The sequence below is a fragment of the Lemur catta genome, chromosome X, assembly GCF_020740605.2.
Source record: "Lemur catta isolate mLemCat1 chromosome X, mLemCat1.pri, whole genome shotgun sequence".
Lineage (NCBI taxonomy): Eukaryota > Metazoa > Chordata > Mammalia > Primates > Lemuridae > Lemur > Lemur catta.
The window spans coordinates 54,785,374-54,809,518 of NC_059155.1; the positions used below are offsets into that span (position 1 = coordinate 54,785,374).

Consider the following 24,145-nt stretch of genomic DNA (forward strand, 5'->3'; position numbering starts at 1 on the left):
TGGTAGCAGGATTTCTTGGCTTATTCCTGACTTTAATGATTGTTTATGTGAAAGATGCTTACTCTCACTCATAAGATATATGCTAATTGAAACCAGACTGAGATTCCTTTTTTAAAATCTATCAGAATGTTAAAAATCAAAATGTTTGATAACACTTTTTGTTGTTAAGGCTGTGGGGTAAAAGACACTCTCACACATTGCAGGTGGGAGTTTAAATTGGTACAATGCCCATGGAAGGCAATTTGGCAGCATTATATAAATATATACATGTATTACATGCACTTTTCTGGATATATTAGTATACTTCAGTAATTCAAAATAAATATGCAAATTTCCTTTGATCCAGTAATCCTAGTTTATATATATGTATATATATGTGTGTGTGTGTGTGTGTGTGTGTATGTAAAGTGAAATCTGCAATGTTATTTGAATACTACAAAACAAGAATGAGAAACCTGTATGTACTGAAAAGAAAAGAAAGTATCTTAAGTTATTATGACTGTAAAAACAGTTTAGTGTATACTATGAAACTTTTTGTGTAGAAAGGGAAGGAGAGAACATATATTCACATTTACTTATTTGCCTAAAGAGACTCTGGAGGAATACACAAGAATCTAATGAGTGGTTACCTGTTAGGTGGGGTGGGCACTGAATGGATAGGAGGCAGGATTGGGAATACACCTGCCTGTTATATACGTCTTTATTTGATTTTTAAACCATACAATTGTATTATACTTTTAAACATTAAAATATAAATGGTTTCTTGAATTACTTTAGCTCCTCCTAGGACATTTTTTTGAGACAGGGTCTCACTCTTTTTCCTGGGCTAGTGGTGTCAGCTCACTCCAACTTCAAACTCCTGGGCTCAAGCGATCCTCCTGGCTCAACCTCCCATGTAGCTGTGACTACAGGCACGTGCAACCACTCCCAGCTAATTTTTAAAATTTTTTGTAGAGACGGGGTCTCAGCTGTGTTGCCTAGGCTGGTCTCAAACTCCTAGCCTCAAGTGTTCCTCCAGCCTTGGCCTCTCAAAGTTCTAGGGTTATAGGCATGAGCCATGGCACCCAGCCTTTTTCCTTTTTCTTGATCTTTCTCTTCTATGTTGCAGGCTTTCTTCAAATGGATGGCTTCTGAATTTGTTCATATTTAAGAATGAGCTAGTAGAAGGGCTGACTGGGAGTTCTTTGCACCTGGACAGGGTTGTCAACTTTGAGGTGAATGGGTAGGCAGCTGGCTATTACACTTGGAGGGCCCAAATGCCAGAAGGCAGAGGGCTTTGCTCTAGGGTACCCTAATTCTTCTCAGTTTATTGAATTTGGTATTCTATATGCAGAGATTTATTTCTTTTGTGGGAAGGACTCATCAACTGTATCATAATTTAGACCTCAATTTCTGTTTTCAGCCTTTTTCTTATTCTGGACCTCTGTGGGATCAGCCTTCTCTTGTGTGTGGAGCCTCTCTGGGATTTTGCCCTGCAAGTCTGCTCTCTCCTGGGTTGGAACCCTTTCTATTACATATTTTAGATTGTAGCATCCTTTATTTGTGTTATCAGCCAGTTGTTTTTTGTCTGCTCTCTGTCAGAAATTGTTGAAATCTCTTTTTCCTTCTTCCTGAAATGGAAGAAATTGTTGAAATCTTGTTTCTGCTATGCCATTTCCCATTCAGGTCCTTGACTTGTGATTTATACTTTTGTACTCCTTTACTGTCACTTTTCTGGGGTCTTGGAAAGTACAAGAGATATAGATGTTCAATTCACCTTGTTAAACCAGAAGTCAACAGTAATACATCTTATGCTTGGATAAACTGTAGGCTCCTTGAGGACAAGGACTGATTTTTGTTCTTTTATCCTTAGACCTTGATACAATGCCTGGCACATTGGCACATGGTAAGTGTTTATTGGTATGAATATGAATATATGAAGAGAGAAGATTTATTATTATTATTTTTTTTTCTTTTAAAATTTGAGACAGAGTCTCACTCTGTTGCCCAGGCTAGAGTGCCGTGGTGTCAGCCTAGCTCACAGCAACCTCAAGCTCCTGGGCTCAAGCAATCCTCCTGCCTCAGCCTCCTGAGTAGCTGGGACTACAGACATGTGCCACCATGCCCGGCTAATTTTTTCTATATATATTTTTAGCTGTCCAGATCATTTCTTTCTATTTTTAGTAGAGACGGGGTCTCGCTCTTGCTTAGGCTGGTCTCGAACTCCTGACCTTGAGCGATCCTCCCACCTCGGCCTCCCAGAGTGCTAGGATTACAGGCGTGAGCCACCGTGCCTCGCTGAGAGAGGATTGTTAATGGAAAATTTACTGTGTCACTTTGTTTAAATATGCATTTTTTCAATTGCTGGTTATAAAAATTGAAGAAATTATTTGAGCCAACCAATGGGTTGAGCAAGTACTGATTTTATCAGTGCTGGATTTCATATGGATAGAATCATGGTAATGTACAAGGGGAAAAATATTTTGAACTTTTAATGCAAATGCTCCAAGCTTATACAGTCACGTGTCACTCCATGATGAGGATACATTCTGAGGGATGCATTGTTAGGTGATTTTGTTCTGTGAACATCATAGAGTGTACTTACACAAACATAGATGGTATAGCCTCCTACACACATAAGCTAAACGGTAACCTATTGCTCCTAGGCTACAAACTTGCACAGCCTGTTACTGTATCTAATCCTGTAGGCAGTTGTAACACAATGGTATTTATGTATCTAAACATAGTTAAACACATTAGAACATAGTAGAAAAGGTATAGTAAAAATAGGGTATTATAATCTTATAGGATCATCTTCATATATACAGTCTTGTTACCTGAAACGTCGTTATATGGCGCATGACTGTATATCAAACATGTTGAAGGAGTAGAGATAGAGTACAGATTTGTGAGATTTTTCCTGTAATTTCAGTCTCTATAGAAGTACTTTCCCAATTACCTTTATATACATTCCTCAGGCTTAGATAAGTTTATTTTACCATTTTATGAAGAAAAAATGGTCATACATAGGTTATGATATATAGCTGTGAACTTAGTAAGAGACTCCAGGTTTGAAGCTTGATTTTTATAGACTTTTTCACTGAGTTATGTTTTTACATTGCTGCATGTAGAACAGATATTATCCTGGTCACTGCAGCATTTATCTTTAGCAATGCCAATATGGTTTATTATTGGAAAGCTTTACAAAATGTATTAGATACTTTTCTGCCTTCCTAAATAGAGTCTTCCGAAGATCATTTAATGTTTTCTTGAGTGTTGTTGAATAGTGCTTTAATATAGTGCTGCCCCTTGGGTTATTAAGAGATAGAAAATAAAAGCTTTCATTTATTGATTATTATATTGTGCCTGGCACTGTGCTAAGTATTTTATATGTATATTTTCACGTTAGTCCTGTGAGACTTCACAAATAAAATCAAGAATGAATGAGGTTAAATAGTTTACCTAAAATATCCTCTGAGGAATGAAAGGCAGAACCAAGATTCGATTCCAGGTTTCTCACACTCTGTGTTCTTAAATTCTGTTTTATGGTTAAGAAACTGTTGGATCCACGATGGCCCCAGATGTATTATGTTTGGTGAAGTTCTTGGCCTAGTTTTTAAAATTGGTTTTTCTTATTCATTGTTTAGGGTACCAACTATTACATCTTATTGTTGTCTGGCTTTTCCCCTCTAAAATAGGGATTCTTAACCTAGGAGGCCAGGCTGAAGATGAGAGTGGACAGAATTAGAGTAGGAAGGTAGCATAGTTTTAAAAAGGCATATTTGATACTATGATGGTTTTGACTTTAGTAAAAGTGTGTTACTTTAAGTTTCTTAAAGAGGACATCATATTTATTGAGATATTAATATAAAAATAACCAATATAAATGTAAAAGTCAATTTTTAGTAAATCTATAGAGTTGTAAAACCTTGGTTACAGTCTAATTTTAGAACATTATCATCACCCCTAAAAGATCCCTCATGCTCATTTGCAGTCATTCTTGCTCCTATGCCCCAGGCAACCACTAATCTAGTTTCTATTTCTATAGATTTGTATTTTTCTGGACATTTCATATAAATGGAATCACACAGTATGTGGTCTTTGTTTTTTTTTTTTTTTTTTTTTTTTGAGAAAGAGTGTCACTCTTTTGCCCTGGTGATCAGCCTGGCTCACAGCAACCTCAAACTCCTGGGCTTAAGCAATCCTTCTGCCTCAGCCTCCCGAGTAGCTGGGACTACAGGCATGTGCCACCATGCCTGGCTAATTTTTTGCTATATATATTTTTAGCTGTCCAAATCATTTCTTTCTATTTTTAGTAGAGACGGGGTCTCACTCTGGCTCAGGCTGGTCTTGAACTCCTGAGCTCAAATGATCCACCCGCCTCGGCCTCCCAGAGTGCTAGGATTACAGGCGTGAGCCACCGCGTCTGGCCGGTATGTGGTCTTTTCCTTTGGCTTCTTTAACTTAGCATAATATTTTCAAGGTTCATCCTTGTTGTAGAATGTATCAATACTCCATTCCTTTTTATTGCTGAGTAATATTCTATTACATGGCTATAATACCTTTTGTTTATCCATTAATGAGTTGATAGACATTTAGATTGTTTCCACCTTTTGCCTATTGTGAATGGTGCTGCTATGAACACTTGTGTGCAAGTTTTTATGTGGACATATGTTTTCATTTCTCTTGGGTAGATGGTATCATATGGTAACTCTGTTTAACTTGTTGAGGAACTGCCAGATTGTGTTCCAAAGCAGCTGCACCATTTTACATACCAGCAATGTATGAGGGTTCTGTTTTCTCTACATGCTTCCCAGCGCTTGTTACTGTATTTTTTTATTGTAGCCATCCTCATGGATATGAAGTGTTATTTCATTGTGGTTTTTGATTTGCATTTCCATAATGAGTAATGATGTAGAACATCTTTTATGTGTTCATTGGCCATTTATATATCTCCTTTAGAGAAATGTCTATTCGGATCTTTTGCCCATTTTTCAATTGGATTATTTGTCTTTTCATTATTGAGTTCTTTATATATTCCCGATACCAGTCCCTTATCAGATATATGATTTGTACATATTTTCCCCAAGCCTATGGGTTGTTTTTTCACTTTCTTGATGATGGTATCTTTTGAAGCTCAAAAGTCCAAAATTTTGATTGGGACAGCTTTTCAGTTTTCTCCTTTATTACTTGTGTTTTTGTTGTTGTATCTGGGAAATTATTGCCTAACCCAAGGTTACTGAGATTTACTCCAATGTTTTCTTTTAAAAGTTTTATAGTTTTAGCTCTTACATTTGGGTCTGTGATCCACTTTGAGTTAATTTCTGTGTGTGGTGTGAAGGTAGGGGTCCAATTTTATTCTTTTGCCTGTAGATTCCGTTTGTTCTAGCACTTTTTGTTGAAAAGACTGCTCTTTCTCCATTGAATGGTCTTGGCCTCTTTGTTGAAAATCAATTGACCATGAATGTTAGGGCTTACTTCTAGACTGTCATTTCTATTCCATTGATCCTATATGTCTATCCTTAGTCTGTTGTTCATTTCTAATTTAATTCTTTTGTGATAGGTTAGCATAATTTGTATGATTTGAGTCCTTTTAAATTTATTGAGATTTGTTTTATTACACAGAATATGATCTTTTCCAGAGAGACTGTTCCATGTGTGCTTGTAAAGAATTTATATTTTGCTTTTGTTGGTTGGAGTGTTCTAGATATTGCTTAGGTCAAGTTAATTGATAGTATTGTCCAAGTTTTCCATATACTTGCTGGTTTTCTGTCTAGTTGTTCTCTCCATTATTGAGAGTGGGGCATTGAAATCTTCTGCTATTATTATTGAATTGTCTATTTCTCTCTTCAGTTTTGTCAGTTTTTATTTAATGTATTTTGGGTCTCTATTGTTGGATGTGTATATGTTTATAATTGTTATAGTGTCTTGATGATTTAACCCTTTCAGTCTTATAAAATGCCCCTCTTTGTCTCTGGTAACATTTTTGTCATAAAGTACTGGTTTTTAAAAGACTAAGGAAAGATTCCTTTTCCCATTCCTCTTATTTGTGTCTTACCCTATAGCTTGAGAAACCAGGTGTTAGAATTATTATACCATAGCACTAATACTTGCCACTCTTTTTTATATTAGTGCTCTAAGATTTCTTTCTTTTTTTTTTTTTTTTTTGAGACAGAGTCTCACTCTGTTGCCCGGGCTAGAGTGCCATGGGGTCAGCCTAGCTCACAGCAACCTCAAACTCTCAGGCTCAAGCAATCCTTCTGCCTCAGCCTCCCGAGTAGCTGGGACTACAGGCATGCGCCACCATGTCCGGCTAATTTTTTCTATATATATTTTTAGTTGGCCAGATAATTTCTTTCTATTTTTTTTTTTTGAGACAGAGTCTCGCTTTGTTTCCCAGGCTAGAGTGAGTGCTGTGGCGTCAGCCTACTCACAACAACCTCAAACTCCTGGGCTTAATAGATCCTACTGCTTCAGCCTCTCGAGTAGCTGGGACTACAGGCATGCCCCACCATGCCCAGCTAATTTTTTCTATATATATTTTTAGTTGTCCATATAATTTCTTTCTATTTTTAGTAGAGACGGGGTCTCGCTCAGGCTGGTCTTGAACTCCTGACCTCGAGCGATCCACCCGCCTCGGCCTCCCAGAGTGCTAGGATTACAGGCGTGAGCCACCGCGCCCGGCCTTTGTATATATACTCTTGTATGTTGTTTCCCAAGTCCAGAGTTATTTCAAAATAAAAAGTTAAAAAAAATTTCCACCTAAGTGAAGCTTTACTAGTTATCTTTTTTCACTTGCAGGTAATACTATTCTTATTAAGTGACTTTGAAAGTATATCGATTTGGCAATGTAACCTCATAGAGCACTTCATGAGCACTTAGTTCATTCTTAGCTCTGGTATTAACACAGATATGTCCCAGTAGCATCATCTGGTTGGCAAGTTTCTGGGAGTTGTTATACGACTCTTTCTTTTCCCTCACAGAGATATCCATTCAGGCAGTAAAACTTGCATCATTTTTTAATACTACCTTAATGTATCTTTCTTCTTTTTTCTTTTTTTTTCACGTCAGACAGGTAATGTGCCAATATCATAACAAGATTTTAGGGAGGCACATCTCACACGTGTGTGAACACCCAGTCATCACATTTATGAACTACAGAAGGATCAGTGTATCTTGAATCTATCCTTCCTGCCATGATTTTCATTTAAACCTCATCATCTCTTTTCTGAATTATTGCAGTAGCTTTTTAATCAGTCTCCTGTTTTGCATTGTATGCACAGAAGTCCTCGGTGACTCTTTGCCTCTCTGTCCTCATCTGCCTGCTTCTGATATGCATGTAAAGTGCTCGTGGTAACACTCATATACTTACTCCATGCTATTTCATGCCTTTGCTTATGATCTTCCCTCTGCCTAGATGAGCTAATTTTCTTTCTTTGAAACTCAGCTCAGGTATCTTTTCCATGAAACCTTACTAGAGATTCTGACTTTATTCTTCTGCATGTGGCTATCCAGTTGTCCCAGCACCATTTGCTGGAAAGACTATTCTTCCCCATTGAATTGTCTTGGCACCCCTGTTGAAACTCAATTGACCATACATATGTGGATTTATTTCTGGACTCTATTCTGTTTATATATACACTATATGTATGAGTACTATAATATCTTAATACTGTAGCTTTGTAGTAGGTTTTTAAATCAGAAAGTATGAGTCTTCCAAATTTGTTCTTTTTCAAGATTGTTTTGGCTTTGGTTATTGTGGATCCCTTGAAGTTCTGTGTGCATTGTAGGATTAGCTTGGTATTTTCTGCAGAGAAACCAGCTGGAATTTTGATGGGAACTGAGTTGAATGTGTGGAATGATTAGGGGTGTTTCTCTCCATTTTGTTTGCTTTAGTTCAAGTTTTTTTCCTTCAGTTTTTCAAATTTGATATTTCTGTGTATTTTTGATTTGACATAATTCTTAACAAATCTTTGTGGCAAATTGTGCCCTCCAAGGTATGTAACATACTAACAGGTATACAGGCTTATCTTTATAATACATGATTGTGATAAAAAGGGAAGAATTTTCTTATTGGTGATTTGACCATTCACTTGAGAAACTTTTGTCCTTATTATGTTTCACATTTTTACATGTTCATTGTGGAAAGTTTTAGAAAATACAAAAAAAAAGCAGAAAAAAGTCCATAATTCTACAGTTTAAAGTTAATTTGTGTGTATGTGTGTATTCAGAGTTAATATCATTTGTGTATATGGAAGCTCGTGTATATGTAACCATATAATGTACAGGGAACATCTTTTCATCTCACTGAAAACTGCAGTGTTATTTTTAATGCTATATCATACCTCATTTTGAGATATTTATTTTTTTTTTTTTTGAGACAGAGTCTCACTCTGTTGCCTGGGCTAGTGTGCCGTGGCATTAGCCTAGCTCACAGCAACCTCAAGCTCCTGACCTCAAGCGATCATCCCGCCTGGGCCTCCCTGAGTGCTAGGATTACAGGCGCAAGCCACCATGCCAGGCCTGAGATATTTAATTAAACCTCTATTAGGTTTATGTTTAGTTAAGTTTTTCCAAATTACAAGTGTTGTAATGAATGTCTTTATAGTTAAATCTTTGTGTAGATTCTCGACTATTTTCTAAGGCAAGTTACTATATAAGTGGAATTGCTGGCTTAAAAGGATACATGCTTCTAAGTCTATCTTGCTATTCTTTTAGGATGGTATATTAACATTTGATAGTAGTTTTTGTTAAAATCTGATGGCAAGCTCATAAATAAGTCATTTGTGCTATTTAAAAGTAATATTGGATGTTCATAGGAGCATATTCATAATAGAAGATAGAAATAATCCAATCCATTGACAGAAGAATGGATGAACAAAATGTGATATATACATACAATCGAATATTGTTCAGCCTTAAAAAGGAATAAAATTCTGGTTCATGCTACAACATCTATGAACCTTGAAAACATTATACTAAATTAAATAAGCCAGACACAAAAGGGCAAATGTTGTCTGATTCTACTTACATGAAGTACCTAGCATAAGCAAATTCACAGAGACAGAAAGTAGAATAGAGATTACCAGGGGTGGGTGGGAGTACAGAGAATTATTGTTTAATGGGTATAGAGTTTCAGTTTGGGATGATGAAAAAGTTCTGGGAATGGATAGTAGTGATGATTGTACAACAATGTGAATATACTTAATGCCAGTGAATTATATACCTAAAATGATTAAAATGGTAAATTTGATGTTTTGTATGTTTTACCACAGTAAAACAAACTGCTATTGGATGAATTTTAAACAAAAACCACCTAGAAATCATGTGGTTGTTTTTTTTTTCTTTTTTTTTTTTCATGTCCCCATATTAATAGAGATGGGCACGGTTGTTTTACTTATTGTGTATGTCACCCTGTAGCTAAGTGAACTCAGGGTTTGGGCACTTGTTTTGTATTTGATGGATTGATAGATTGGGCTGAGAACTAGGTTCCTAACCAATATTCTTGCATACGAAGACAGATTGAGCTATATACCAAGTAGTCTGCTAGGCACCGATGGCTACAGTGGTAAACAAGATAAGACACAGTCCCTGGAGTCTGCTTGTTGCTAAGATTGAACAGAAAAAAGAATAAACTTCTTATTAAGAAAAAAGGGATTAAAAATCAGGTGACTTGTTTTCTCCTTAATGATTTCCTTTGTGGGGTGATTTTAAAATATCCTTTTTCCCCCTTCAGGTTGCTATGGAAATATATGACCACATAAAAGGAAGTCCATTCTGCTAATTCTGATACCTGAGATGTAACTGGATTGAAGAGTGGAGCAGGAAAAATTTTAGTGCCAACTTTAATTACAATGGCCACTGATTCAGGGGAGCCAGCCAGCACAGAAGATTCTGAGAAACCTGATGGAGTTTCACTTGAAAGCAGAGTTCCTCAAGTTGCTGCAACTTTGACAGTAGAAGCTAGGCTAAAGGAAAAAAACATTACCCCCTCTGCTTCTGGAGAAACTGTAGAAAGGAAGAGATTTTTCCGCAAGAGCGTTGAGATGACAGAAGATGACAAAGTTGCTGAATCCTCCCCCAAAGATGAGAGAATAAAGACTGCAACAAATATTCCAAGAGTAGATAAACTTCCTACAAATGTGCTAAGAGGTGGACAAGAAGTTAAATATGAACAGTGTTCAAAGGCAACTTCAGAAACTTCAAAAGATTGTTTCAAGGAGAAAAATGAAAAGGAAATGGAAGAAGAAGCAGAAATGAAGGCTGTAGCTACTTCTCCTAGTGGCAGGTTCCTGAAATTTGACATAGAGCTGGGAAGAGGAGCATTTAAAACAGTATATAAAGGACTGGACACTGAAACATGGGTTGAGGTTGCTTGGTGTGAACTGCAGGTGGGTATATAATCTTGGTTTTAATAAATTCCATTCTTAGCTAGCCTGGCCTTCTGAGTGATCTGGGATTGAAATATATCATGGATTAAAATAAAATGAAGGGCTTGTCCCCCACCTTGCAGAAATTATGCTCCTTTCTTAGATCCTCTTAGGAGCTCATGACAAACTTTTTTTTTCTCCTGTTGTTTTCCCCTCAGTTTTAAAGGGGGAAAAAATCTGTCATGGCTTTTTTTGGGGAGAATTCTCTTGATTTATTAGCCTTAGGAAATTCCTGGAATTCTTAATGGCTCCGTTTGAAAACTTTTCATAAATAGTGCCTTATGAGTTGATTGTTATACTAAATACTTGAGAGTGGGATATAGGGATATATTTAGTGTGACATATACTTTTTCTCTTTCTTTCAACAAAATTTTAGGGGTTCATATGGTGTTTTTCAGAACAGGAAAGGTTTTTCTTGACTCTTTGAGGGTCTCTGTTGATATAAACTCACCATGCCTTTGAGTTTACCTCAGAGAGGATCTCTGGAAGAAATAATCACTAGAATCTACTGAGCTTAGTCCATTAGAATATGTTTAGAAATGATAAATGAAAGCAACAGGAGAATGAATTACCTAGGTATTTGGTTCCATAATAAATGTTTGTGTAGTACTTTTAAGTAATGAATGACTAACCGGGGACAGAACATCATAGAAGAGGTTATAATGAGAATAGTTTCAGACAGATGTAGGTCAGGTATAAGGAAAACCCTTGTGACCTCAATAAGCTCATGGGAAATAGTGTTCACATGGGTTGCTTAAAATTAAGATTGAATAAAGCCAATCACTAAGTACAGGTTTTTTTGGTGTTTGTTCAAATTCCAGTGGTCTTTGTAAGTGTGGGTTTGTATGTACAAAATACCATGATTTGACCTGTTCTGAATTTGCCATAGGTTGCCATACAGATAGGTTGGAATTTACTCCAGGTTCCTGCATTTCTAGGAAGCTTTTTGTTTAATGCCATGGTTTCCAAACTTTACTGTCTACAAGCATCAGCATTTGGTTCATAGGCCGATTGTGGAGCCTATTGCCACAGATTTTTGATTCAGATCTGGATTGGGGTGCAGGACTGCAATTGTAATAAACTTTCTAAGTGCTTCTAACTTAGGAAATTCCTTAACTACTCTTTGGAAAGCAAGTTTTACCTATCAGTCAAGCCATTCAAGTGGTCCTTGAAAAGTGTGTGCATGTGTGAGATTTGTTTGGTTTTCTTCTCACCTCCTTTTTACCCTTTAAGAATTTTGTAAGGTATATGTTATAGTAGAAATTTTAGATAATACTGGCAAGCAGGCATCAAAATCACCTTTCTACCACTTTGAGCACAATGCTTTAAAAATTTTAGTATGTCTATCTTTCTGCTAAGTATATATATGTCATTCTATAAGGTTTTATAATCTTTATTTTCACTTATATTGAATGTCTTTTCATCGTAAGTGTACATTTACATAATTATTTTCAATAGATGCTTAGTATTTAATCATAAGGTTTGTATGAGTTATTTATCTCGTCCTCTGTTGTTGGATATATAGGTTTTTCTCTAATATTTCACTATTAAAACCATGACTGTGGTGACCATCACTGTATATATATTGAAAATTATGTAAATTTTAATTTCATCTCTGCATTATGATATCTTTTAGTTATATCATTTAGTCTATAAATGAGGGAAATAATTTTCATTCACTTGGTAATAGGGTATATAGTGAAGATAAGTTAAGTATTTTGCAAATTGTGTACTCTAGCTGTGTTAAAGGATGTTTAGGTAAAACATGAAGAAAATATTCCCATGGGAGAAACTGCTTAGGGGACTGCCTTCTATCATTCACCCGTGGAAAGATTGAAAGATCTCATAAGGTATTACTACTCAAATTGTGGTCCTTGGACGAGCAGTATGAACATCACCTGGGTGCTTGCTGGAACTGCATATTCCCAGGCATCATCCCAGACCTTCTGGATCAGAATCTACCTCTTCGTAACACTTCCTGGTGATTCACAAGCACAGTAAATAGAGTATGGAAAGCACTGAAATATGGGACCAATCCAAACAGCTAGCTGAATCAGAGTAGGAATTCCCTTAATACAATAACATGAACTTTATATTATATCATATGTACTGATTTCTGGCCTCCACTGCAGACTTCTCAAATTAGAATCTCTAATAAATGGGTCCCAGGAACTTGTTCTTTAAAAGTCCCCTGAGTGATTGGATACATAGCCAGCTTTGGGAATCTCTAATGTGGAGCAAATGTAATAAATGTATGAAGTACATTTTAATTTACACAGAGAGCAACAACTGCAATTTTCTGTTCTGAAGGGAATGTGAGAACTAGTGGGCTTATTTGATCTGTTTTTGGATATTGCTTCATCTTCTGCATATTTGAAAATTAGAAAAACTAGCTTATTTAAAATCTCAGGAGAATAAGGGATATCATCTTTTAATTACTTTCCTGGGTACTATGCAGTTTGTAATGTACAATTTCATTCTTCTACAAACTCCTATTTATTGTATAAAGAATTTTGTAGAAAAATGCCCCAGTGAGAGGTTTAAATTATTCTACTTTCTTTTCCAATATTTATTTATATATATGTGTCTGAGATTTTTTTATTTTATTTTTTTTTTTTTGAGACAGAGTCTTGCTTTGTTTCCCGGGCTAGAGTGAGTGCCGTGGCGTCAGCCTAGCTCACAGCAACCTCAAACTCCTGGGCTTAAGCGATCCTACTGCCTCAGCCTCCCGAGTAGCTGGGACTACAGGCATGTGCCACCATGCCCAGCTGATTTTTTCTATATATATTTTTAGTTGTCCAGATAATTTATTTCTATTTTTAGTAGAGACAGGGGTCTCGCTCTTGCTCAGGCTGGTCTCAAACTCCTGACCTGGAGCGATCCACCCGCCTCGGCCTCCCAGAGTGCTAGGATTACAGGCATGAACCACCGCACCTGGCCAGATTTTTTATATATATATAAATTGATATTTCCATACTTTTATCTTCTTATCAATTTGGTATATATTTTCTATTTATTAACATTATTAAAACTATATTTTATTGCATTCACACTACCTCTTGCTTAATCTTCTCCCCTAATGGTTAGGCAATTCTTTTCTTTTTTTAATTTTATTTTTGCATGTATGATTTGAAAATCACAGCTCAACAATAGGGTGTGGTGGTTTTTTTTTTTTTTTGAGACAGAGCCTAGCTCTGTCACCCAGGCTAGAGTGCATTGGCATCATCATAACTCACGGGAACCTCAAACTCCTGGGTTTAAGCAATCCTTTTGCCTCAGCCTCCTGAGTAACTGGTACTACAGGCATGTGCCACCACGCCTGGCTAATTTTGCTATTTTTAGTAGAGACGGGGGTCTTGCTCTTGCTCAGGCTGGTCTCAAATTCCTGAGCTCAAGTGATCCTCCCACCTCGGCCTCCCAGAGTGCTAGAATTACAGACATGAGCCACCTCGCCTGGCCCCGTCCATCCGTCTTGCTCTATTACCAGGGCTAGAGTGCAGTTGTATCATAGCTCACTGCAGCCTCAAACTCCTGGGCTCAAGCAATTCTCCTGTCTCAGCCTCCCAAGTAGCTGGGATTACAGGCACATGCCACCATACCTGGCTAATTTTTTTAAATTTTTTAAGTTTTTGTAGAAACAGGGCCTCACTATGTTGCTCAAGCTAGTCTCGAACTCCTGGCCTCAAGTGATCCTCTTGCCTTAACCTCCCAAAGTGCTGGGATTACAGGCATGAGCCACAGTACTCGGCCCTTTCTGCATTTATTAATTGGAATTACCTCTTAGCTTTTTGTGGTCTCTCCTCAATATGTCTGTTAAGTTTCTGAAAACCCAACAATAGTGGTAGAGATACTTTAGTACAGTTAGTAATATGGATATTATATAATTTCCATTTATCAAAATTAGTATTAATTGATCACTTATGCAGGTACTTAATTTGAATATTTTCTTTAATCTTTGCAATAGTTATATGAGGTAAGGATTATTAGTTTTCATATGGTAGAACTAAGGTATAGATATATTAAGTAACTTGCCTAATGGGGCAGATTTGGGATTTGTATTCCATCAATTACATATATATAACATTTGCATAGGTGATTTAAGAATTCCCCTCCACTAGTTATTTGAGCAGATCATTCTTTCATGTTTTTAACCATTTTAGAACAAATGATTTCTTAAATGGAGTCTGTTTAAAATAAGGTTTTTAACATTAAACTGATGAAACTCAAGGGATACCAGTTAGTGGTGTCATTGAAGGACACTCCCTGGCATAGGGGCCTCTGAGGAACAGTTTCATAGTTGGGTTGTCATGGTGCAGTATTTGGCCTTCACCTTTTATCAATGTCCAGAAGTGGTCTGACATGTGAGGAGACTGACTTGTGCTAACTCAAACTCCTAAATCTAGGATACAAATTTATTAATTTAGAATGAGAAATATAGTTGTTAGGTAATGTGCTGCATGTGGTCTGTAGGCTAGATGCATGGGAAGCTAAATTATAATCAGATAAACTGGTTTGGTAAGTATAGAGTCAGAACAAAGTACTAGATGTTCCTGTGTATCTTCCTGATAAGGCAATAGACTGAGCAAATGAACTGAATGTTCAGATCCTGGCTGGATGAGGGCATCCTCTTTGTTCAGCAATTCTGAAAGACAAATGAACCTGGTTCTGTATGACTACCATTTATGAGCACTTTTTTCTTTTTGTAGACACAGGGTCTTGCTGTATTGCCCCGGCTGGTCTCAAACTCCTGGCCTCAAGCGACCTTCCTGCCTCAGCTTCCTGAGTAGCTGGGACTAAAGGTGCAAGCCACCTCACCCAGCAATAAACACTTTTTTTAGGTGTTAATGCCATTGCTGTCTCAAAGTTTTAACATACTAATATGGCTAGACTATGACTATTATACCCTGATTTCTTGGTTGATACTTTGATGTCACCATTTACAAATTATCATTACCCCAGTGTGTGTTTATTTCATTTACCATTAGTTCTGGGGTGCTACACCATCCCTCCACAGAAAGTGGTTTGTGAATGAGATGTTTGCAGTCATTGGGGTAAATGGTGTTTCTGAGAGGCAGAGTGATGAACTAGAAAGGATTCATTGTTCAGTGTACTGGGGTTCCAGTGTTGCCTGTGCTAATTAGTACCGTGGGCAAGCCAAAGAGCTTAACATTTTAGAGCTTTAATTTTTTATTAAATACTTTTCCTTTAAAGAGAAATACAATAACTGTTTTGTATGTACAAAAAAGAATAACATATGGAAATTGTGTACCTACTGCTCAGCTTAAGAAATAAACATTGACAATTAGAGATAATGCTTGTAAAGCATGTGACACATGTTTGAGTGTTCAATAAATGGTAGTGATAAAATACTGAACAACCTCATGTTTATCCAGAATATTCGTTGATAGAGTACTTTGTAAGCTAAGCACAATTTTGAAGGCTTTGTAGTATTCATCATTACCTGAACAAGTTATTTTATAATATCGTTTTTATATAGTTGATGATTTCTTTTTTTGCATTTGCAGAAACAGATCCATGCAGCCTCTGACTTGGTTCTGTAGATCATTGTTGGTGTTTGCATTAAGAGACATAGCTGATAAGGCCATAGTTTACCTTTTGGAAATGAAATGCTTCTTATCTTGAATAAATACATAGGCAGGTTAGTCATGTTGGTATTGTGCCACCTCTCGTGAAAGGTTTTTTTTTTTGTTTGGTTTTTGAGTTTTTTTGATCATGGAAGGTTTTGTGTATATTTCTAGCATTCCATATATTATTAATATAATTAAGTGTTAATATTCATAAAAGGATAATATTTCTTTTTAAAGTAGTATGGAATAGTTGAAATCTGTTGGGTAAATTTGACTTCTTTTTATCAGCCATATAAATTAATATTTATAACACCGAAAAATTGATGTTTGATGCTTTTTATTTTTGGTGGCCTTACCTTGAGACAGCAAGATTCAGGGATCATTTTCATAGACTAGAATTTTCTTGGCTTCTGACTATGTCAACTGTATTAGCTGTCACTGCTTTCTAGTTTGCCTTTCTTGTGTAACAATTCTTATTGGCAATGTGTGAAAGTTGTTATTCTATCGAAGTGGTTATCATTAATACAATACTGTATGTTGGTTTGTGTGTCTGTGTGTGTGTTTAAAGGAGGATTACCATAACAGCTAAAAGCTCTACTTTATTTTCCTCTGGATTTTGGTGCTAGTTTAATAGGTTTACTTTTCCCTCACTGAATTAGAAGTGGATTTTTGAACATCTTGGCTCTACCTTTTTAGTGGACTTTATTTCCAACAGTATGACTGGGATAGCAGTTATAATTTTGTAAAGTTGTTTACTCCTAATGCTGACTACTTTTGGTCTATGGGATCAGAGGATGAAGTGGGGTAGTTTAGTTTGGCACATGAAAGACTCGTATTCCACTATTTTAATCAGAAGGCATCAGAATTTATTCATTATTCTTCAGAGCAGATCTGCTAATCTATCACGAGTGGATAACTTCTAGCTAATTATAGGGGCATTTAGGACTTATTAGTCATCTTAGGTTAGATAAAAAAGCATAAAGACTCTACTTGTTTCCAGGTATCTTCCAAGTTTAGCATTCCTTACTTTTGTTCTTTGAGTTCCTAAACTTTTTAAAAAATATTTTTTATTGTGGCAAAATGCACATAAAAAATTTACCATTTTAGTCATTTTTAAGTGTACAATTCAGTGGCATTAAGTACATTGACATTGTTGTACAGCCATCAGCAGTATCCGTCTCCAGAACTTTTTCATCATCCCAAACAGAAATTCTACACCTGTTAAACAATAACTTCCCATTCCCCACTCTCCCTAGCTCCTGGTAACCACTCTTCTACTTCCTGTCTCTATGAATTTGCCTATTCTAGCTACCTCATATAAGTTGAATTGACTAATGTTTTCCTTTTGTATCTGGGTTATTTCACTTAGCATAATGTTTTCAAGATTCATCCATGTTGTAGCATGTATCAGAATTTCATTTCTTTTTGAGGCTAAACAGTATTTCATTGTATGTATATACCACATTTTGTTTGTCCATTCATCTGTAGATGGGCATTTGGATTGTTTCTATGTTTTGGCTATTGTGTATAATGATGCTGTGGATGTGGTTGTAAAAATGCATATTTGTGTCCCTGCTTTGACTTCTTTTGAGTATATACCTAGAAGTAGAATTGCTGGATCATATGTTAATTCTCATTTTAATATTGTGAGGAACTGCCATACTCATTTTCCATAGCAGCTGCACCATTTTACATTCTCACTAGCAGTGCACAAGGTTTCTCCCTATTCTTGCCAACACTGGTTATTTGTTTGTTTATTTGTTTATTTTGATAATAGCCATCCTAATGGGTGTGAAGTGGTATCTCATTATGGTTTTGATTTGCATTTCCCTAATGACTAATGATGTTCAGCATCTTTTCTCAAAGTTCTGGAGGCTATAAATCCCAGATCCAGGGTCTGGTAGAATGGGTTTCTGGTGAAGGGTTTCTGATGAGCGCTGTCTTTCTGGCTTGGTGAGAGGAGTGGAGAGAGTGATTTTGGTCTCTTCTTACAAGGATACTAATCCTATTGGATCAGGGCCCCACTCTTATGACATCATTGAACTTTAATGACCTCCATAAAGGCCCTACCTCGAAATACAGTCACACTGGGGGCTGGGGCTTCAACATATGAATGAGGCTGGGTGGGCACAAACATGCAGTCCTTAACACAGGGGTTGACCTGCTGATCTCCTTGCCTAGTTCTGTCCCCTCAAAAGTGTGAGGGGAGCTAAAAGGCTGGTGGGCTGAGTCATTTTTAGTCTAGAGAGTAGGAGAGAGAGTTAGCTTTTCTAGTCTGGGGGATAGGGAGCAAAGAAACTTCCTCAATGTCTAACAACTTGTCAGTTGGTACAGAGCTGGCCCTCAGGGGAGAGACGTCTGTACCTCCGCTATTCATGGGATTGTCACTACTTAAGGTATCCTAGTGTCCCTCTGAGTAAATCAAGGACCTACAAGAGGGAGATTGAATGTTAGGAGAGAATAATCACTTTTCAGACTTGAATTAATAGCCTGGATAATCAAATAGAAGTAGTGTCTAAAAGTAGACACCTAGGTAAAAATCAGGTAAATATCTAGACTCACCAAGAAAAAAAAATCATACTTACATCTAACTTCTTCAATGCTAGAAGCTAAGCATATGGTAGATTACAGATTATTAAGGGGAGAAAGCTGCACCATCCAATAATCTCTAACCAGTCAAGATGATATTCATCTGCCAGGGTGAAAAAGATATTCATGGACCATAGTGCAGAAAACTGTACAACAGTTAAAAAGAATAAGATAGACCCATGTAACTAACATATATAGACATTGAATTGATGAAATATTTGATATCTACAGCTAGAATAGACTGAATGTAGGGGGAAACAATAATTTATTACTTTAGTTCTAAACCAGTTTAACAAAACCTAAGTGTTGGTGGGGGAATGACAGAAAAATGGGAGTGACAGTGTAAGGGTGATTAAGTCTTCTACATGTCTCATCTATATGGTGTGATAGAAAGAGAGGAAGTATTAGTATTTTAAATTATCTATTTATTTGTTTATTTTAGGTAGATGGACACTAGATGCAGTAGGGAGAACTGATGGATAACTTACTTTCCTATAGTAGAGAAATATGTTTGATTTTGAGTGTCTAGAAAGGGATGCTAACCACTAGTAAAAAGGAAAAATATGATATACCTCTTAGATAATAATAGAAAGAAAACAAAGTAAAAAAGGAATATAGGCTGAGTGCAGTGGCTCATGCCTGTAATCCTAGCACTTGGAAGGCTGATGCAGGAGGATTCATTCACTTGAGTCCAGGAGTTCGAGACCAGCCTGAGCAACATAGTGAGCCTCTATCTCTATAAAAAATACAAAAATTAGTGGGTTGTGGTACTGCATGCCTATAGTCCCAGTGACTTTGGAGGCTTAGGCATGAGGATTGCTTGAGCCCAGGAGTTTGAGGTTGTTGTGAGCTATGATCACACCACTGCACTGTAGCCCGGGCAACAGAGCCAGACCTTGTCTCAGGTAAAAAAAAAATTTTATATATATTTATGCATATATATGTGTATATATGTATCTATATGTATATATACAAATAAGATGGAGTAAAATTAAGTATGTCACTTGCTATATAAAATGTGGACATGTTGCATTTGCTTATTAAAACTTAAGACTGTCAGATGGGGTTAAAAGACAAAACCCACATGTGTTCACTAAAAATATACTTAAAGCAGTGATGAAGGTTAAGGTAAAGGCATAAACAAGCAAAGGGAAAGCAGGAGTGGCAATGTTAATATCTATCAAAGGAGGAGGAAAGTAAGATTAAAACATTAGGCAGGATATTATAAAATTACATACTTCATAATTTAAGAAGATACATCAAAAACCTGTAGATACCAAAAGTATTTTGTCTAATAATTTAAGCTCAGAACCTTTTTAAAAAAGGATAAACATATAATTTTAGTAGGAAATTTCAGGTACATTTCTTTCAGAATAGGAAAGATCTAAAAATACACACAAAAAAAGAGTAAATATAGAGGAATTGAATAATCTACAATCCAAAAACTTCATTTGATGAATACATAGAACTTTATATCCCTCAAACAGGAAATATACATTTTTATGTATACAAGCCACTAAAAACAGTTATATATGCGGCCCAAAGAAAGAGATTTTACATTTTGCATTACCCAATAAAATTGGAAATAAATAATGAAATAACCAAAAGATTGTTACCTAATTGAAGAACAGAAATCACACTCCTAGATAAATTTTGAATCAGAGAGAAAATAAAAACTGAAATTATAAACTAGAAAGCAATGAAAAAGAGAAGACATTACAACAAAACCTGTGGGTCATTGCAAAAGTTTTACCCAGTAGAAAATTTATAGCCTAAAATATCTAAATATCTTCATTTTCTTTCTTTTTTTTTTTTTCAAGATGGGCTCTCAATATATTGCCCAGGCTGGTCTCTAACTCCTGGCCTCAAGTGATCCTCCTGCCTCTGCCTCCCAAAGTACTGGGATTACAGGCATCAGCCACCATGCCTGGCCAATATCTTTGTTATTAATGAACAGTAACCAAAAGGAATTTAGTGCTCATTTTAAGAAATTAGAAAAATAGCAGGAAAAGAAAGGAAGAAGGAATTAATAAAGATAAGTGAAATTCATTTAAAAATTGTAAATGTAAAAATAGTAGGATAATAGATTCTACTATTTTTGGCCCTCTGAAAAATGATTAATGAACCTGATAAAGAAAAGAGGGCAAAAATACATGAGGACAGAAATGAAAAATGAAACATAGCCATGTTCTTTGTAAAAAAACTATAATGTGCAGCTTTTTTTTGGTGGGGCGTTGTGAGGAGTGGTGTTCAGTTGGTTTGTGTTTTTGTTGTTGTTGTTGAGACAGAGTCACCATGGGTAGAGTGCAGTGGCATCATTGCAGCTCACTGTAACCTCCAACTCCTGGCCTCTAAGTGATCCTTCTGCCTCAGTCTCCTGGGTAGCTGGGACCACAGGTGCGCACCCCAATGCCTGGCTGGGTTTTTTTTTCTTTCTTTTTGGTAGAGATGGGGTGTCACTCTTGCTCAGGCTAGTCTTGAACTCCTGAGCTCAAGTAATCCTTCTGCCTCTGTCTCCCAGAGTGCTAGGATTACAGGTGTGAGCCACTGCGCCTGGCCTATAATGTACAACTTTGATGACAAATTTTTGCCAATATTTAGTGTGAAAGAGTTTATTGAACAAAGTTGAGAGATTTGCTGAGAACATCTATAATATCCACCATCTAGATTCCACCTTTAACATTTGATGAGGAATCTTAAATCTTAACAGATTACTCCTAAACAAAATATAAATCTAAGTGTACCCAAGAAAAAAATAAAAGCAAAGATTTAATAGGGTAGTTATTATAGAGGTTATAGAAAGGTGATTATTTTTTCTTAATACCAGGACAAGAGGGCATCCGAGAATATGCATGCAGCATTGTGTATTATTGAGAAAAATTGGATCAACTCAAATGTCCATCAGTGGATGAATGGATAAATTGTGGTAGAATTACACAATGAGATACTATAAGTAGTTAAACAAACAAGGACTGTGCATATTAAAATAGATGAACATAAAAATATAATATTGAACAAAATAATTTTCAAAAGGATATATAAATACCTATATGAAATTTTAACACTTTTAAGACTATATTGCTTATGGATACAATTATACAGTTAAAACAATTTTAAAAACTTGCATGAATTGAGATATTGGTTACTTCTGGGATAGAAAGGAAGAGGATAGAATCAAGGAGGGATACTTAGGGGGCTTCAACTATATCTGCAGTATTTTGTTCATTTCAAAAATGGAAGGAAATATGGCAAAAATGTTAAAATGCAACAAAGCTGATTATTAATATTAATATCTTTTCCCTTTTATTGAAGCTTTATTTTTAAAAAATTAAAATTTGAAATTGACAACTTATGTATGTATTTATAGAGTACAGAGTGATGTGATGATTTATGAATATATTGTAGAATATTGAAATCAAGTTAATTAACGTATCCATCATCCCAAATACTTTTGTGGGAGAACATTTGAAATTTATTCTCTTAGTGATTTTGAAATGTATGATACATTATTATTTACTATGTTCACTTCACTGTGCAATATATCTCAAAGAAAAAATCCTATTTCTCCTAATTGAGGCTTTGTACCCTTTGAAGATCATCTCTCCATTCTCTTTATGTCTCAATTTTTTGAAAATTTAAAAAGAGCAAAAAAAAAAAAAAAAACCACATTAAGAACACATGGATTCAGAGCTTGAGTTCCTGGTAACCTTTAAATGATAAGTGATTCCGGTGTTGAAACTACTATACCTCAATTAATTTCATGAAGCTTGTGTAATATTAATACTGAATCTTTTTTTTGTTTGTTTTGTTTTTTTGAGACAGAGTCTTGCTCTGTTGCCCGGGCTAGAGTGCCGTGGCGTAAAGCTCACAGCAACCTCAAACTCCTGGGCTTAAGCAATCCTTCTGCCTCAGCCTCCGGAGTAGCTGGGACTACAGACATGTGCCACCATGCCCAGCTATTTTTTTTTTTCTATATATTTTTAGCTGTCCAGATCATTTCTTTCTATTTTTAGTAGAGACTGGGTCTCGCTCTTGCTCAGGCTGGTCTCGAACTCCTGAGCTCAAACGATCCTCCTGCCTTGGCCTCCCAGAGTGCTAGAATTACAGGCGTGAGCCACCGTGCCCGGCCAATACTGAATCTTTATATCATTTTTAAAAAGAGAAAACTATAGCTAAATTTCATATAGGTGTTAAATTCTTTAGTAAAATGTAGCAAATGGAACTCATCAGTGGATCAAAAGAGTAATATGCTGTAACTGGGTAGGTTTTGCTTTAAGAATTTAAGAATAATTTCATATCAGGAAACCCATCTACAAACCATATGATCATATCAGTAGGTGCTGAGAAAATATTTGATAGAATTCAGCATCTACTCCTAATTAAATAACAAAAGTAAAGTGGGAATATAAGGAAATTACTTCAACATTTTAAACTATTTATGGAAACAAAACCAAAACTGAGTAAATAATCTAGCTATGAGCTGATAAAGCTGTTTTTATGAAGATCCAGTGTAAAGGAGTGATGACTGTTATCATTTTTTCCTACTATTGTGGCTGTTTTAGAAAAATCAGTTAAGAAAACAGAACCATAGAAACATTGGGAAAGAAATAACATTATTTCTTTCGGCTGATGATTCTGCTCTGGTGTAGGATGGCAGAGTGGAGGCCCAAGCCTTCATCGTTATACTGACTTTAACAGAGCAATGATTGCCTCAAGACAACAGAGCACTGGTCAAGTCAGAGCCTACCCACGTGACACCAAAACCAGATGTAGACTTTACATTACAAGAAAAGGAAACTACAGATCGAAATACCTCACAAACATAGATGAAAAAATGTTTGGTGTAATATTAGCATATCAAATCCTGCAATATATAAAAAGGATAACACATTGATGACCATGTGTTTTCCCAGAACTGCAAGTATTGTTCAACATTTGAAAATCAGTGTAATTTGATATATTAACAGACTAAAGAAAAAACACCATTTCAACAGATGAAGAAAAAGCATTTGAAAATACCAGCATCCATAGATAAAGGGCATCTATAAAGGAAAAAAACCTACAGCTGACATCATACTTAATGGTGAAAGACTAGATGCTTTCCCTTTAACAAGGCAAGGATATCTGCTCTCACCATTCCTATTCAACATTGTACTGAAAGTTCTAGCCAGTGAAATAAGACATGAAAAAGAAATAAAAGGGATGAAGATTGGAAAGGAAGAAATAAAATTGTTTCTACTCACAGACGACACGATTATCTACGTAGAAAATTCCAAGGAATCCACAGAAAAGCTCCCGGTACTAAGTGATTTTTCTCAAGGTTGCAAGATGCAACATTAATATATAAAAACTAATTATATTTCTATATGCTAGCAATGAATAATTTAAAATCACAATTTTTAACAAGTACCATTCACAATAGCATAAATATAACAATATGTACAGAATCTGTATGCTGAAAACTAAAACACACTGATGAAAAAAAATCAAAGAAGACCAGAATAAATTGATTGGGGCTGGAAGACTCAATATTGTTAAGATGTCAGTTCTCTTCAAATG

At 36.0% G+C, this 24,145-nt stretch overlaps 1 protein-coding gene and 1 non-coding gene across 3 annotated transcripts in view; one reads left to right on the top strand and one right to left on the bottom strand.

Annotated features, from left to right (window-relative positions):
- Positions 1–7,044: 7,044 nt before the first annotated feature.
- On the bottom strand, positions 7,045–7,146 carry LOC123629002. The gene has a single exon (XR_006731875.1). It is a non-coding gene; the product is annotated as a small nucleolar RNA U13 (small nucleolar RNA).
- A 2,687-nt stretch (positions 7,147–9,833) lies between these two features.
- The window catches only part of WNK3 (WNK lysine deficient protein kinase 3), a 116,377-nt gene continuing 102,065 nt past the window's right edge, over positions 9,834–24,145 (top strand). For both annotated transcript variants that reach the window (XM_045537623.1, XM_045537624.1), the window contains exon 1: positions 9,834–10,370. In XM_045537623.1, the coding sequence (XP_045393579.1) occupies positions 9,834–10,370 (537 nt within the window). The remainder of the gene's footprint in view (positions 10,371–24,145) is intronic.